Genomic DNA, 17,585 nt, shown 5'->3' on the forward strand with positions numbered 1-17,585 from the left:
GTTGAATTCTTTGTTCCAATATGCGAATACCTTGTTGGAGTGTCTTGAATGTTCGTTCGTATAGGTTCCATCTTCCAATGTACTTGGATTTGGCACTGGAAATTTTTCCTCCATTTTTTACTCCGGTGATATAGTTGATAGGTTGTAATGAGGAGTTGTCTGAGTTTCATTAGTATTTCTCTGACAAGGATAAGTTTACTATGTAGTTTGGAAGGCCCCGTGTAGGATGTGATTAATAGTGGCGGCGAAGGGGGGGGGGGTTATCCTACGATTGCCGCTAGTGCTCCAAATGAGGATGTACTCCTGTTGTGAGTGAAGGCTATAGCAATATAGAATGGTGACCGTTCTTGTCGGGGATGTGGTTGTCAACTTGGTGCCGCTTTCTAGTAGTTGCATACTTGCATTGGTTGTCCTTGAATGTCTGTGGTTTGGTCCCTGGGTGTGTCTTCACACAACAGTATTTGAATCTTGATAGCTTTGATGGCATGTTTGGACGTTCCTGATGATTGATATTAAGTTGGGAAGTTGTTTCTTAAAACGTACTTCATAGTTGTTTCTTAAAACGTACTTCATTTCTGTTTCCAAATATGCCACAAAACTAAGACCCAACCATTGTAGGTGGATTTTTGGTTGAGGTCAGATCTATTGTATTCATTAACCCACTAGCTTACCCGTTCCCTAATATTTGAGATTTCGTGTGTGTTCCATTTATATTCATCATGAATAGGTAATCTAGTGATTTGTCGTATTCTTCACATAATGAGAAAGTGAGATTCTGTAATTATGCTATGGTCGCTAAGAGCCTTGTACAAGGAAGTCCATTGATCAATGAGCTGAATAGAGTGGTTTTTTCTTTAAATATAATAAAGGCTCCATTTAGTTTTAGGAAAATAGAAAACATTGAAGAAAACATGTTTTGTTAAAAACTTTAAAAATAATTTTTGGAAATTAAAAATAAAAATACGTGAAAAATAAAAAAAATATTTTCGTTGTTTTTCACTAAAAATATTTTGTAAAACTAAAAATGATAAAAAAAAAAGAATTTCTAGCTTTAAATCAATAAGCCCTGATTCAAATAAAAAATACAAATAGTTTTTCAAATATTATATTTGTATCTTGATACGAACCTATATAAATGTAGAATTTTTTATTTTATTTCTAATATTACTATTATTAAAAAAAATAAATACCAAACATATTTTTATATTTTTATTATTGAAACAATTTTTTATTTTATTTATTTGTGTTTTTCAATTTTCAAAAAATAGAAAATGAAAATCATTCTATGAAAATAGAAAATATTTTTAGAAACCAAGCAAAACCTATCTCTTTCTACAAAATAGCAATTTGGTATGTAAGCTTACAACTAATGAAAGGAAACTACAATGTTTCTGGTACATAAATCCTAAACTACACGTATCTAAAGAAAAAAGGAATGAACATTTGATGAAAATCAAATCATATCAGACAAACACTTTATCCTAAAGCATTATAACTAAGGGAAAATGCCAATAAAAAAACTTCATGAAAACAAGCTATGTTCTATAGTTTCAACCACTAGATGGAAACACCGTGAGTTGGTGTATTGTTTTCGCTGACAATGGTCAAGCTCTTCCCAATGAAACATGTGTAACTTCATGAATTTTGCGAAAAAATAGAACTTTTGTTTACACTATAAATTGAAAAGTTATATTGTTGATATAAGATTTGGTGGTGGAGATTGGGCACGGTTCACACCGAAGTTCTAAGAGCCATCTAACGTGGTTCAAGAGACCAAAGATAGGAATGGAAGGTTATCTAGTCAAATTTGGCAGTGTTAGGTATAACATTGTCTTGGATAAGTGTCTTTGCCAAATGGGTAATTGATATGGTCCCTTGAACAAGTTTCATGGAGAAGAATAGGCAGATGAGTCTTGACAGGCGACTTCTATTTTGTAAGGTTGTAGAGAACTACAAAAATAAGAACCTACTTGAAAATATAAATTTAGTAGATATTAGCGAGTAGAGTCATATCTATAGAGATTGGTAATAATTCTATTTCTTAAATGAAAAAAATACAAATGATGGGGGTTTAGAGAACTAAATTCAAATTCAAATTTAAAAATTACCAAAGAAACCAATAATTAAAATCGAAGGAAAATTCAATGAGATGAATGTAACACCTGGTTACCATTATTGACCCGAAATTAAGGAAAGATAGGATTAAATTGAAATGACTAGTAAATTGTCAGACTCCAACAGGAAATTCAAAAATTTTAGTGGCTAAATTGTGAATAGTTGGATTCCAATTCCATTTTAATTAGATTGGAAACGACTGGTTCCATAGTGGGAGACAACATGATTAAGAATGAATTTGAAATGGCTGGTGAGGACCGTGCCTAAGGAGTATATATATAGATGTGAGTGGAGACAAAATTTTCTCAATTTTGTTTACAAATCTTTTTCTCTCCATAGCATCATCTTCTTCAGTCGTTCTGAATAAGAAGGGAATTCAATTGAAGTAAGCTTTGCATGTCGCAACAGTAGCATGAATTGAAGTCTGGTAGCAGAGAAAACGAGAAATTGCTGCCAGGACACAGGAGGCTCTAACTGTAATGACCCGAAAGTCAGTGGAGCCGAAAACTATGGTTTCGAAATACTATTTTCCGATGATAGGATCAGTGAATATTATTTATAAATATTTATGAGGATATTACAGTATTATATTAAAGTTTGGTCTAATAATTTTGGTTTTTTGGAAGTTAGATAAGGTACAAATGTATCGGTCCTAAAGTCGATGGTTTCAAAAAAAATTGAGGTATCGGGACCTCATTATCGTAAATAAGACTCGTAAATATTTTAGTAAATATTTACGGAGTTATTTTTTTTAAGAAACGAATTAAATTTTGTTGAATTAGTGTGTGATTTTAGTACAATGACTAAATTAAGTGAGTGATAACAGTAGTAATTAATATTAAATTTTAAAATGGGATTAGATTGAAGGACTTGTTCAATAAATAGACCATTGTTTTTATAGATTTTGATAGTGGATGTTTATGAGATATTGTATATTATATATATTAATTATATAGTAACAATTAGTAAATGATGTTAGAGAAAATAAAATAGAAAATGATGGAATAAATAAAAAAGAAAGAAACAAAAGGAAAGTGGAAAATAGAAAGAAAGGCAATTCTCTTTCTTCTTGCATGCCGAATTATTGAAAGTTGGGGAAGACTTTCGGCCATTTCTTTCTCATTTTAGAAGCTCAACTGATTGGTATTCTTTTGTCCTTTTAGCATAAATTTGATGTTTTTGGAACCTTAAGATCTTGAATTAATTTATCCATGTTAAAATTTTTAAATTTAGTGAAGTTTGTGGAAGTTGTCATTGTAGGGAATTTGAGTCCTTGGTGTTATTATGTTAGATATTAAGTTTGGTAGATAAATAGGAATAATTGCTAAATAATTTTTGATGATACTAAGGTTTAGGGATTAAATTATGAGAATGATAAATTCAATGATTAAATTGTGAATTAATTTAAAGTATAAGTTGTTTTGAGCCTTGTGGAAAAATTTGTTGAAATGGGATTTTCTTGATTTTAATTAAATAATATGATTTAGAATTGAGGATTTAATTGTATTGAGAGTAAATGTTGAGTGCAAATAAGTAAAAAAAATGTAATTAAATGGTAGAATGGTTTGAATTTGAACTTGATATGGTGTTTGAATTAGTTAATAAATTAATTTATTATGTTTTGATCATGAAACGAGTAGATCGATTGTAAATCGAAGAAAAGTGAAGGTTGTGGAATAATCGTCTTCAGTTTTAGGTAAGTTCGTTATCCCCAAACTCGAACTTTATAAATTGTTTTAATTAACTTAGTTACTACTTGATGTCTTTTTATATCCTTAATGTATTTGTTAATTCAATTAAATGGAGGTTTATGGAATGTGGCATTATGGAGTATGATTAATAGATAATTAGAGAGGAAGTGTTATTAAATTATGAAATGTGATATTGAGTTTTGAAAATAAAAAATATTAACTTACAAATGTGTAATTGACATCGTCAATTCGTTCGACTAGCGTTGGGCGCAACTTTCATCAGTTTATCTGACTAGTGCTGGGCAAACATTCGTCGATTTATTCGACTAGCGCTGGGCGTAAATATCGTTGGTTTATCCAACTAGAGCTGGGCTCACTAATTATTTCGTTGTTTATCTAACTAGCGCTAGGCGCAAATATCATTGGTTTATCCAACTAGAGCTAGGCTAACTAATTATTTCGTCCGTTTATCTGACTAGCACTGGACACAAATATCATTGGTTTATCGAACTAGAGCTAGGCTCACTAATTATTCGTCGGTTTATCCGACTAGCGCTGGGCGCAACTTCCACCATTTTATCTGACTAGTGTTGGGCACACATTTGTCTATTTATCCCACTAGCACTGGACGCAAACTCTTTCACGAATTATCCACTAGGCACTAGGTGTCGTGTATCAATTGGACTATACAACAAGGTTTTATGAATCATCTAAGAAAAATGGTTATAGGTATTACTAAAGAAGATTATATTACTTATATAAATACAATTATTCATTAGAAGATATGATATATTTTTTAGTTAGATTATTAATGTTGTGAAATAAATTAAAATGCTTTAGATGTACTTGTGGTTATTCGAATAAGTGAAGTTTACTTAATGTGGATTTTTTTGTGTCATAATATAAGTAAATTGTTGATTGATATATGAAAAGCTATTTATATAACAAGTGATGTGACTTGAGATATATGTTCAAACCAACTAAATGTGAATACTTGTGAAAATTGAGTATAGCATGAAATAATGTGATAAAATGCATGAAATTGAAATGGTGATATCTTGTAATTATATGGTTAAATAGTAGTATGATAGTATAATTCAATTTGAGCATTCATGTATCATATCATGTTTTAAAAAGTTCTGATTATAGAAATATCACTAAGTTTTAACTCAGCATGTGGTTTTGTTTTCTGTGCGTAGGTTAGGTACTCTCTTTTGATCGCCGACTCAGCATCCAACAACAATCTCGATCTCAAGTGTGGTGATGTTTAATTTTGTAATGGCATGTACCTATGATGTCTTTGGTTGTTAGTTGTTTTGTGAATGTGAGTTGTTTTGTGAATGTGAGGTAAATTGGGTTACAAGTATATGTTTATGTTTGAAACTAAATGTTAGTATGTCTTTTGACCAAAGGCTTGATAAGTGTTTAAAACTTAAAGCTTGATGTATTAAGTAGCTTTATGTTAGGCTAAATTGAGTGATTTTTGCATACTTTAAACTTTGATTTCGTTGATGCATTTTGATGTGTCTTGATGATATAAAATGTGGTACCAATGAGGGTACATTGGTTAGGCACTTAGGATGATTGTTTTGGCATGTTTTGAATATGTTTAATCGTATTTTGAATAGGTTAAATGATTGGCATTTGAATTGCTTAATGCCCAAGTAAGCTTGAAATGGTAAACTTGTTGTTCAAGGTACAATTTAGGTCCACAAAGCCAAAGACACAGGCGTGTGACTCGGCTGTGTAAGACACACGGCTTGGCAACACAGCCGTGTGTCACCTGTTGAATGATTAAGGTGCAAGTCAGTTAGTTACACGGCTTGGCACACGGGCGTGTGACACGGCCGTGTAACCCTACTTAGTGAGTTATACGAGTGAGGACATGGGCTAAGACACGATCGTCTGTCCCTAGTTCGAAGGTTGCATGGCTTGAGACACAGGCTTGTGTCTCAACCGTGTGAGGCACACGGCCATGTGACCCCTGTTTTCAATTTTTGTGAATTTTTCCTAGTCTTTCCAAATGATTTCAAATTGGCCCCGATTTGTTTCTAAAGTATTTTTAGGGCTTCGAAGGCTCGATTTATGGACAATATGTGTATGTATGAATGGTTTAAGTTATGTTTATGATTTTTGAATAAAAATAATTATAAAGGTTCCAATTGTACGGTAATCCTCATAACCCTAATTCATGATAGAGACGGGTTAGAGGTGTTACACTAATGTTTGGACAAGCTGTAATATCCAAAAATTTTGGTTTTAAATTTTTAAAACTATTTCAAGTAATAAGTTTAGCTCAATAGTTTAAAGTTTCCTTCCTTCCCTTGAGAACTCGAGTTTGATTCCCCTCACTCGTATAATTTTTTATTATTGAATTTTTGCTCAAAATCCCTAAGGTGCCACCCCTGTCTTTGAAACCCTAGTACAAAACATAAATTTGTACATTGCTTTCAGTTTTTTTGAGCAATTGACACCCTATTGTCGCCCCTCTCACTATTCACCTCTTCTTTCTTCGTTTTTTTCCCTTCTCCCTCCATTTTCTCTTCCTTCTTTCCCTATTGAAGCTTAATCTCTGCATTTCGAGTCTAAGACGGACAGCGTAAGTGTGGTTTCAACTTAATCTAATTGTTCTATTTTATTTTTTAAAATTTCTATAATGGTCGACTAGTGGTGTTCAAAGCATGGTCGAAACTCATTGTTTTCCTTTTTGTGTTTCTATCTTTCATGTTTTGCATGCATCGAGAAATTGTGACAACCAAATATTAGCTCATTGGTTGTCTAATTTAAAATTGATGATAAGTGGCATTGTAAGAACATTTAGATTGCGAGAAAGACAACTTACTTCAGTAGATAATTTAAACGAGTAGTAATCCCATTAGAATCAAAGTGAGCATTTGATTCAAATACTTATAAGGATTATTATGTCACCTACAATTCCAACTGGGGAGATGGCTAGTCTTGGTTATCGAAACAGTTGACTCCACAAGTAGAGACATAGATATACTCATTGGAAGAATGATACACTGGACTGGACCCAGGTAAAATTAATTTTGAATTCGTCTGTGAATTAATTCACTTGTGACATTCATGGTGTGATTTACCTAAATCCCAAGTTAGTCACTAACCATGCGTATGTAACTCATGTGCTTTGATTTAAGTGGAGGCTTATGCTATAAGATGACCGGGCCTATAGCCGAAATGTTGGGTACATGACTTGTATATGATATGATTTTACTAGCAACAATGAAATTTATAGCTTGATTAAAGAGTTAACGATATCCTCTCATTGGAATTGTATAGATTGATAAATATGGAACATGGCCATGGGTTGCTTGTTATCAAACGAGCAATTTATCACAATCATTTGTTGATAGTAATCATATTAATTATTAAGAAGACACAATTGTGAAAATGAGATAAATAAGATTGTATTGAGTGAATAGATTTAACTAAAAGGAATCAAGGGTATCATATAAGGGTAACACACACATGACGAGGTCATTGGATAAAACAGTTGGATGAATAGCTTTCATAAAGAGTATACAATAAGGAGTTCTCAATCATGGTACTTCTTGTAGATTGACTCCATGATTAAGTAAATTGTAAATTATCGGAATTATACTTCTGGACATAATTGAAATTACTAGAGTCTAATTGTATATATCTGATTGGTCCCTCCACTAGCTCAACAAAATCTTGATCAGTCTGCATTTGAATTAGAAGAAAATTTTACGACTTTGGAAATAATTTAATTGAGTCGATTTATTTGATGTGGAATTAAATTAAGCAGTCATGAGAATTGTTCAACTAGAGAATTTGATTAAATAATTTTTTCTTAAAATTAATTTGGAAAATGTAAGTGATTTTTGGGAAAATTAATTTTAATAAAGTAAAATTAAATCATCAAATTAATTAATATGATATTTTTGAAAATTAATTTTCAAGTCAGAAAATTAGCTCAATGGATAATTGAACTTGAAAATTGGACCTAATATCGAAAATTGAGCCCAAAACCCAAAACCAAGATTGAGACCCAAACACTGGTCGAACCAGGCCTCGTATGTGAAATCGGGTCAACGTTCCAATCATTAGTTGGATAATTTAATATTTATCTTAATAGTATTTTATTATTTTAATATTAAATTTAATTTAATAGTTATTTTGTAGATAAATATTTTATTAATTTAATAGATTTAATATCAAGTTTAATTTGATAAATTCAATTTTAATCTAATATTATCTTGATAAATATTATATTAATTTAATATTAAAGTGATTAAGTTTAATTATAGTTGAACTTTCTACACTCTCCTTATATAAAGAGTCTTGCGTCATTATTTTTCACACACTTGAATTCAAGAGAAAGCTGTAGAGAGAAAATTCTTTGAAAAAATCATTTCAGAAGATTTCTAGAGATATTTTTCTTATTTATAATTTAGCCCAAAGGTTTAGGGAAATTACAAAATTTCCCTATTAGTAATTTTGTGAAATTTTTTTTGATTCAAAACGAGCCCACACTTAGCATATGTGAGCTTGAGGATAGTGAAGAAAACTATTCGGTCGAAGTATTCATCCTAGACGAATTGAAAATGTATAATTTTGATTAAGTGTTTATTATTTTAGATAACACAATCAAGTTTTAGTTTTGGAAAAAAAATATTTAAAACTCTAATTTTTCCTCAAATTTACTTTTCGCTACATTTTTCAAACCAGATTTTCTAACAAGGTTAATGTGCTTACCTACATGGCATGCCCTACGTGTCAATTTCTTATTACTTTCATCAACAATTGTTAGAGTTGTGTGACCCAAATTCTTGTTAAAAGAAGTGACAAAGTAGGGAGATATGTGGGGGTGAAGGCTGAGGGCTGAAGTGGAATCAATATAGAAGTACATTTATTCTATTTGATATTGATTAGAATAATGTGTTTCAACTTTGCTACATTGCTTCTATTTAACATTGATTAGAATAATATTTTTCAACCTATAAATAGATAGTCTAAACTCCTCTTATATTATTCAAATTCGACATTAGTGAATTTTCTTCTTCTCTTGTCCATAGATTTTATATTTTTTTCTTTCTTTTTTGCTTTGCGATCGTTTTATATTGTTATTGTCGACATTCAACTTTTACAGCCATGTTAATGTTTGTTCACGGTCAAACTGGTTAATGATACTTTCTGTTAATCTAATGGTTCATTTGATTTTATTTTCTCAACTGAGTGTTTTTTAAAAATGTTTAATTGATTTTCATTTATTTTTTTCCTGAAGACATCTTTTACCCTTTAGCCTATAATTAAACTGTGGCTTTTAGTAATTTCATTACTAAGTTGATGTCACCTAATCAAGTGAAACAAAAACACAATCAATTCCTTAATAATAGTATAGACAATTTACTCCATAATAATAATTTATAGGTAAAAAGTCATCTTTAATACTTTATAATTTTAATATTGAGTAAATCAGTCTTTCTAAAAAATAACCAAGACAATTAAATCCCTAATAATTTTTAAAATAAGCAATTAAAGATAATTTATCGCATTGTTAATATTATATATGTATGTTATTAAAATAGATTATTGAATCACTCTCATGGGTGATCATTGTTACATGTGTCGTGTACTTAATCTAAAGTAAATTGGAGATAATATTATGACTTTGTTTTTGTATCATATTCAATTAGATTTAATTTAAAACTTAAAATATACTCTTAACTCTTCATAAATTTTATACATTTGAAATTTAATTTCTACTTTTATTTTTAGGAATTTAAGTTATTCTATTTTTTAAATTTAAAAGTTTAGATCCAAATGTTACCACTATTAATTTTTTTTATTAAATTCACCGTTGTCACATTTTGAAATTAAAAAAAATCACTTAGTAGTCATGCAACAATAAAAAGAATGTTAAAAATGTTTATAAGATTTTTTTTCTTAAAAGCACTATTTCGAACTCGTCATGATAAAATATTTTTTTTGTTAGAGTTGTGTTCCTAAGAAAAATTAATATTAGTATTTGGAGTGAAATAGTTAACAATATTAAGTATTTAGACTAACTAATAACATTATAAAAACAGAATAATCAAATTATATAAAAAATTAAAATATATAAATTAAATCTTAAGTTTCAACAAAATATAGAAGCTAAAACTGAAGTTTAATAATTGTTTTATAATTTTTTTTAAAAAAAAAGGGCATGACAAACCCAAAAAAAAATGGAAAGCCACGTATCCGTCTCTAAGACTTTATGGAATTGATATTATATATGACCTCGTAAAACTTAAAGGTATTAACTATTTAGACTAATTAAGAAAAATATAAAAATATAGGATCAAATTACGTTAAAAACTAAAGTGTAGTACTTAAATATCAAATTTAGGCTTAATAGAAGGGCAAAAAAATTTAATGGTAAATTACATAAACAGTCACTCAACTTTGGGGTAGCTAACAAAACAGTCATTAGGTTTCATTTCAGTCACTCAACTTTGAAAAAATAACAAAACTGTCCTTTTTTCCATTTTTCGTTACAAACGTAACGAAAAAATGACATGGCATTTAACGGTGGGTTAGATGTCATTTTAACAGTCCTTTTTAACCCTAAACAGCCTTGGGTAGTAGAATAAGAAGAAAAAAAGAAGAATAAGAGAAGAAACAGAGAAGAAGAAGAAGAAGAAAAAGAAGAAGAAGAAGAAGAAGAAAAAGAAGAAAAAGAGGAGGAGGAGAAGAAGAATAAGAGAAAATGGAAGGAGATAAGACTAGTGCTCAATTGGTTGAGTCTGCTGCACCAACGGTTCAAAGAAGTTTTGCTGATTTTAGAGGCTCTCATGCCGATTCATCCTTTACTGTAACTTCTGTTATGTATATATATTCCTATCAATAAATACCACTTTTCCTCCATTTTTTTTCTTCTTCTTAAACTCTTTCTTTTCTTTCTCTTTTCCCTTTCAATGAAAATCTAGGGGATTCCGCTATTGTTTTCCTTTCCTTACATATGATTGCATAAGATAACATAATCTAGAAAAGACTTAATTGTTTTCCTATTATCACTAGTTTAATAAAATATTAATTACTAGTAGTAATAATAAATAATAAAAAATATTAACTAGTATGTAATATTGCATGTTTATAAAGTTTGCATTAGTCAGCTTATGGAACTTAAGTTGCAACGAGCTAGCATTACCACCTTCATTTAGAATTTAAGCAATTCAACCTCTCAATCCATATTGGTCTTAGAAGAAATAATATTTTACTTTCAAAAGAAGACGTCTCATTTGATTAGCTTTTTTTAAAAAAAAGTTGTTGAGGAAACTACAAGCATTATTGCACCAGCAGCCGCCTATGAAGAAACCGACGAGCGAAGAAGAAGATATAGGGGTGTTAGGCCAAGGCCATGGGGCAAATGGGCGGTCGAAATACGTGATCCTCACAAAGAAACAAGAGTTTGGCTAGGCACCTTTGATACTGTGAAAGCCGCCGCAAGAGCCTATGATGAAGCTGCTTTGAAATTCAAGGGAAGCAGGGCCAAGTTAAATTTTCCTGAACTTGTAAGGCTTGTTCCTTAACCAATGCAGAACTTTCCTACTACCCAAACATTAGTTTTTAGTTCTCTAACAACCTAGTTTGGCTACCTTATTCAACGCCATTGCCATCGCTTTATTATTCCCAACATCTTCACAGCCCTACAACTGAGGGTGCGTTTGGTTCGCTGTATTGGATTAGAGGTGTATTGGATTAGAGGTGTATTGGATTAGAGGTGTATTGGGATTAGAGGTGTATTGGATTAGAGGTGTAATAGCTAATCCACTGTTTGGTTGAATGTAATGGAATAGAGGCGTAATAGTAATCTTGTGTTTGGTTGAATGGAATAGAGGTGTAATAGCATAATGGAAAAAACTAAAATGACTAGAATACCCTTAGCATAAAATTGTTTTGGTAAATGATTATTGTTATTGTTATTTAAATTTTAATAAGATTATTATTATCAGTAATAAATAATTTAATCATATTTTAACATAATTATTATTAAATATATTTTAATTAAAATATATAATTTATAATAAAATTCTTAATAATCAATATTCTTATATGAATTTACTCAAATCATAATATATGATACTATAAAATATAATTTGAAATAATAAATATTAAATATATTTTAATTAAAATATATGATTTAATAAAATTCTTAATATTAAATATTCTTATATGAATTTTCTAAAATCATAATATATAATACTATAAAATATAATTTAACATAATTATTATTAAATATAAGTTAATAAAAATATATAATTTATCATCATACTATAGATAAATATTGAAATTTGTCACTGTACTTTATTTTTATTTATATTTGTCGTTATTTTTTAAAAAAATGAGTAAATTTGTAACTTAATTTTTATGTTATTGAATTTTACCACTAAAATTTAAATTTTATTAATTTTTGCCACTAACTCTTATTTTTTAGTTAAACTCTTATTTTAAATTTATATTGAATTTTTATTTTTTTTAAATTACAAATATCTTCATTTAACTTAACGAGTAAATATAATTCTTGACTTTCCTTTCTCATCATCTAAACAAAAGCACAATAAACAAATTGTCAAAAAGAAACCCAAATCCAATAGTTGGGAGATTCAAAAGCTTTCTCCAATAATGTGTTTCTTCTATAAGAAACAATGCTTATAAGCAGCTTGTCAAAGCTCAAAATCTATTTAGTCCTATGTCATACATCCAATGTCATTTGTATATATGCTCCCTCACATCAGCACAAAACACAAGACTCAATATGAAGCATACATGAGAAGAAAACAGTTGGATTGAGTTAATGAAGTACATGCATCTTATGTGTTTTTCTTTCTCAGGGAAAACCTTTCGAGAAAAAAGAAAGTAGAAAAGGAATTAAAAAAATGTTGGTGAAACATTTGAGGAACATGCAAACAAGGTATCCTACAGCTAGTAGTGGTGATGAAATACTCTGCAACAAAATCAGCGCATCTTATAGAATTGAACTCTCGAAACCACACAACGTCGTCCGCTCAATGAATATTTAACCATTATATCAACGTCTCGGGGATTCTTCTTGTTTGGTGCAACAGTCATGCTCCCAATTATTGTCTTCCCTTCACAGATGGTTAACACATCCTCTAGATATAGGACTGTTTGCTTCCAATGGGTAGCTCGCGATCTTGGTCCTGCATTTTGTATTTGCCATTAGCCAAGGCAAAGTTCTTCTAGGCTGGCTTGCTGATTTCTATTCGTAGATAAAATGGAAAGGACAAAGGATGGAGAATTTTGATGTAGATACAAACCTGTAGAGAAACCCATCAATTTGTGGCATTTGGTAAACGAAACATCAAAATATGCAACGAAAGCATGGATGTAATCATCACGCTCTGCAATAAGCTTGAAAGGTGCAGTGAAAGAAGCATCCCCAAGAACCATCTTAGAAATATCCATTGTCTGAAACCAGAAAACCAAAATAAATAATTCAGTTGTACTCCAAACACATTATTTTGTAAAATAATTTCCAATAAGTGTTCATATATATAGATACCCAATGATATATACATACATACAGGAATATGCTTGTGTATTTTCTCACCTTGAGAAGGTGGCAATTTGTTACAATTTGTTTCTGGTCAACCGTGTCAACAAGAGGTTCCATCATAGCTTGCTTTTTTATACAACTCATGTCAAAGCCATAAACATTATTCCAAACTGTAGCAAGATGATGCCATGTAGAAAAGATGGGGTATATATAAGAATACAAAAAGTTGAATTGCAATGAAACACAATAGAAAAACTCGTTGAAAGTTATACAAATACATATGAACATGAATACCTAGATTTATATCAAACTGTGGAAAATGTTTTACCTAAAATCATCCAAATACCAAAAAACATCACATTTTCAAAAAAACCATTCTATTTTAGAAAATTTTTTTTGGAAAATATTTTCAGTGAATCAAACAGACTCCAAATATGAACATGAAATTGAAATATATAATTTAATATAATAAAAAAGTAGAGGGGCTAGAATTGAAATTTAACTATTACTGTTAATGACGTAAAGAGAAAAGGGTAAACTACATTAATAATCACCCAAGTTTTTTTGGTCACTCAATTATGTTTTATTTTTCTTTCCCAGTCGTCTAATTATTTTAGAGTTAAGTGATTATTTTTTAAGTCACTGGTAAACTGGTAACGTTGTTTACCCCCCCAAAAAGTATTCGAAGCTCAGTAGGACTATAACTTCACTCAACAAACTTCCATTAATAAGAAGCTATGGTTTATGCGCAACAATAAGCTGAGATGATCAAAAAATTTGCTTCAAATATGAGGTACTTAGTCAAATTCCAGCACTTTCTTTCACAATCAGTGATTCGCCTCCATTTCTCGAGACTTAAGCTTCGTCCCCTTTGATTTTCAACACTCTCCAAATCATCCAAACCAACGAAGAAAGCCCCACAAGCTAACTTGAAGAGCCAAGCTGAAACTGGTACCATCCCATCACTCTTCCAAGAAATAACTGACATTTTAAGTGTTGTTAATGTAACCTCAGATGAAACCAAATTTGGGTTTTCGATAACCCCACGAACCAATGCCAAGGAGCTTGAGTTTATAGAACAATCTTTGGCTAGAAGGCCAGGTGTTTGTCAAAATGCCTCACTTAGCTATGCAATTTTACAAGGAGATGGTTGAGAAGGAAATCAGCCTTGATTTGAATTAAGGAAGAATTATTAAAGTAATCCTGTTGATGTGGTTTCTGGCAATGGTGTTTCATCAAGTTCAGAACAAGATGTATGGTCTGCTGTACAAGAAAGAGCACTGATTCAGGCTCTGAAGACATTCCCAAAGGAAACCAGTCAGCATTGGGAACGAGTAGCCACTGCTGTTCCTGGGAAGACTGTAAACCAATGCAAGAAAAAATTTGCATTACTGAAGGAAAACTTTAGAAGCAAGAGAAGCACAGCTTAGTCACTTGATTAAATACCAAGGGGGCCGAGAAGTGATATATCTTAAAGAGGGAGTCGTCTTAACACATATTGGAACCTGCCTGAGCTACAACATATGTGTAATGAAACCAACCTCTCTTCTTAGTTCCTACATTCTGACTTCTGCTAGGCAATATTTGGTTTCGCCATAACAAATGTTTTCTACAGCAATTAGCTTTATATATTGATATAAAATATACTATTTCTCATTGATTTTGTATGGAGCAGTATTTCCATCAACATGGTTTGTTTATGTATTTCTGGAAGAATTAAGGAAGCTTTAGAATTGATTCGGGACCTTAAGAATAAAGGGTTGTCTTTGGACCCCCGTTATTTTGAGATTCTGATCAAAGGACTGTGCAGGACCGATAGGATTGCCGATGCCTTGGAAATCCTCGATATTATGAAGACAAGACAACTGGTTAGTGAGAAGGTTTATGAGATTATCATCAATGGCCACTTAAGAAGAAATGACCTTTCCAAGGCACTAGATATTTTCTAAAGCATTAAGGAATCCGGGTACTTACCAACGGCTTCTACTTACACTGATCTAATGCAACGCCTGTGTAGATTGAAAGAGTATAAAAAAGGCTGTGATTTATACAATGAGATGATGGAGAAAGGTGTTGAGCCTGAAACTGTTGCTATTATGGCCATGGTTGCAGGTCATGTTGGCCAAAACCTTATATCCGAAGCATGGAAAGTATTCAATTCGATGGAGGAGAGGGGCATCCGACCTACTTGGAAAGCATATTTAGTATTCATTAAGGAGCTTGGAAAAGTTGGAAGGACAGATGAAATTTTTCGGGTTTTATTCGAAATGAAGGAGGCAAAGATAGGTATTCGAGATGAGATATTTTGTTTGGCTGTATCTTGCATGGAGAGGAGCAGAGAGACGGATAATGTTGAAAAAGTAAAGCAAATGCGGAAGAGGTTGAAATTATATATTTCACTAACCAGTCACTCCCTTTCAAATGCATTCAACAAGCAGGACATGACAACATTATAGAGACAGGACCAAGTGCACTCCCTTTCAAATGCATTCAACAAGCAGGACATGGAAGAAGTGCATAGAATATTATCATCCTCGAAGGATTGGACCAACTAATATGCATGTCAAAGACAACATCAATTAGAATGAAAAAGTTTTACAGTTTTCTACAAGTTGCATTCTACAATATTAAAAAACTAATTAATTAAATAAAATCAGACCTATAATTCATACCTTGCACCCAAGTAGCTTGAATAGTGATGCAAAAAATGAGTTGCACGATCAATTGTTTTTGAAGAGTAAATTCCTTTAACACCTAAAAGTTGAGAAAAAGAACAGCTGATTGAAATATGGAATTTTAAGTTAATCACCTCAGCTCAAAAGATTCAAAGAAACATTAACCACTCAAAATAGATGGAGTAAACCAACAACTGCACAAATTAATGTAGACAGTGAGACTACAAAGAATAAAACATGAATAAACTCAACCGTTTTTACATGAAATTTTAATATGGAAGTATCTTAATTAGGTGGCTAACTAGAAAGTCAGAAAAGATAACAAGAGGAAAAGAGAACAAAGGGGAGACGCCATTTATGGAGATGCTCAACCTAAGTTCCAAATTACATAATCACAGTTAATGAAAAACACGGATTGAAACATGCTAGGAAGTTTAGGCGAAAATGAATTTTGCAGCAGATTGCATGCCAATGTCTTATGCCCTAACATAGAAAGAAAAAAGGGTAAAACAATGGGGGGCTCAGTCTTGTTTATGTAAAGTTGCACATCAACTGAGAAAGAAGAAACAGAGATCAAGCCCTGAAAGTGCAATGAAGAAGACACTAACAAGACAGCAGTAACACCAATTGAGAGCAGTAACACTAACAAGACACTAAATTACAGGATAATTGAGAGCAAAAGAGAGAAACCTTTACCTTTCAGTAGCAATAACACCAATTGAGAGCAATCGAATGACTGACACAGAGAAAAAGAAAAGAAAAAGGTGGACTGGTTGAGAAGGCAAATCAAAAGAGTGACTGGTTGTAAAGAAAAAAAAGAAGAGGTTGACAGACAGAGGAAGAGGCGAAGGAATGGGGAAGCCAATCGGGAGGCGAAGGTAGAACGAAGGAAGACGCGACGGAATGGGGAAGCCAATTGGGAGGGTAAAACAGGGAGGGATTTGGATGCAGCACCTAATCTGAGCAAAAGGGCTGTATTACAAATCGGTGGTTTTCACCGATTAAATCTGTATTGTATTACACGGGTATTAGAAACACATTCAACCAAACGATGGAATAGAGATGTATTAGGTGGGGCCCACCGATTAAGGGTGTATTGGCATAGCCAATACACCCAACCAAACATAGTGTGATATGTTGAGAGATTACTGGCAGTACTCACAGTTGCTACAGAGTTCTGCTGATTTCTATGGACAATAAGCTACGAGCTTGATGGAACAGATGATGCAATCATCTTAGTTACCTAACTTTTAACACCCATTCCTATCTTCTTCTTTGTCACCTTTTACTTCTTCATTTGTAGCTCATTCTTCTGTTGCTTCATCATCTTCTTCTTCCTCTGCTTCTTTTCCTCTGGTTTTTGGTGAGCATCAACAATTGGACGTTTTTAGGCAGCTGTCTAATAAAAGTCTGACAAGTGGGTCAAATTTTCTAGTGCCTCTATGGTCTCATCTAGTCATTATCCTTCATCCACTGGTTCATAGTAATCCCATGGTTTTTCAAGGATGCGGGTAGCTTGGGGTTGTTCAGCAACTGTTGTTGTGGCTCCTGATTTGT

General features: G+C 31.8%; 2 protein-coding genes across 2 annotated transcripts; one reads left to right on the forward strand and one right to left on the reverse strand.

Moving 5' to 3' along the window:
- The first annotated feature begins 10,542 nt into the window (after positions 1-10,542).
- LOC107941844 (ethylene-responsive transcription factor ERF110-like) lies at positions 10,543-11,365 on the forward strand. Its single transcript, XM_016875467.1, has 2 exons — positions 10,543-10,647; positions 11,108-11,365. The coding sequence occupies exons 1-2, from the start codon at positions 10,543-10,545 to the stop codon at positions 11,363-11,365; spliced, it is 363 nt and encodes a 120-aa protein (XP_016730956.1).
- A 1,238-nt stretch (positions 11,366-12,603) lies between these two features.
- LOC121206115 (probable protein arginine N-methyltransferase 1) lies at positions 12,604-13,656 on the reverse strand. Its single transcript, XM_041076416.1, has 3 exons — positions 13,408-13,656; positions 13,115-13,265; positions 12,604-12,997 (listed from the first exon to the last, which is right to left on the reverse strand). Exons 1-3 carry the CDS (start codon positions 13,639-13,641, stop codon positions 12,792-12,794), a joined length of 591 nt encoding a protein of 196 aa, XP_040932350.1. The 5' UTR covers positions 13,642-13,656; the 3' UTR covers positions 12,604-12,791.
- Positions 13,657-17,585: the final 3,929 nt, after the last annotated feature.

The sequence above is a fragment of the Gossypium hirsutum genome, chromosome A09, assembly GCF_007990345.1.
Source record: "Gossypium hirsutum isolate 1008001.06 chromosome A09, Gossypium_hirsutum_v2.1, whole genome shotgun sequence".
In the NCBI taxonomy this organism is placed as follows: domain Eukaryota; kingdom Viridiplantae; phylum Streptophyta; class Magnoliopsida; order Malvales; family Malvaceae; genus Gossypium; species Gossypium hirsutum.

Coding starts and splice junctions, on each gene's coding strand:
- LOC107941844 (XM_016875467.1), top strand. CDS start 10,543: ATGGAAGGAGATAAGACTAGTGCTCAATTGGTTGAGTCTGCTGCACCA. Junction 10,648..11,107: donor ATGCCGATTCATCCTTTACT/GTAACTTCTGTT, acceptor AAAGTTGTTGAG/GAAACTACAAGCATTATTGC.
- LOC121206115 (XM_041076416.1), bottom strand. CDS start 13,641: ATGTTCATATGTATTTGTATAACTTTCAACGAGTTTTTCTATTGTGTT. Junction 13,266..13,407: donor CAAATTGCCACCTTCTCAAG/GTGAGAAAATAC, acceptor TTCTGGTTTCAG/ACAATGGATATTTCTAAGAT. Junction 12,998..13,114: donor ATTGATGGGTTTCTCTACAG/GTTTGTATCTAC, acceptor TACAAAATGCAG/GACCAAGATCGCGAGCTACC.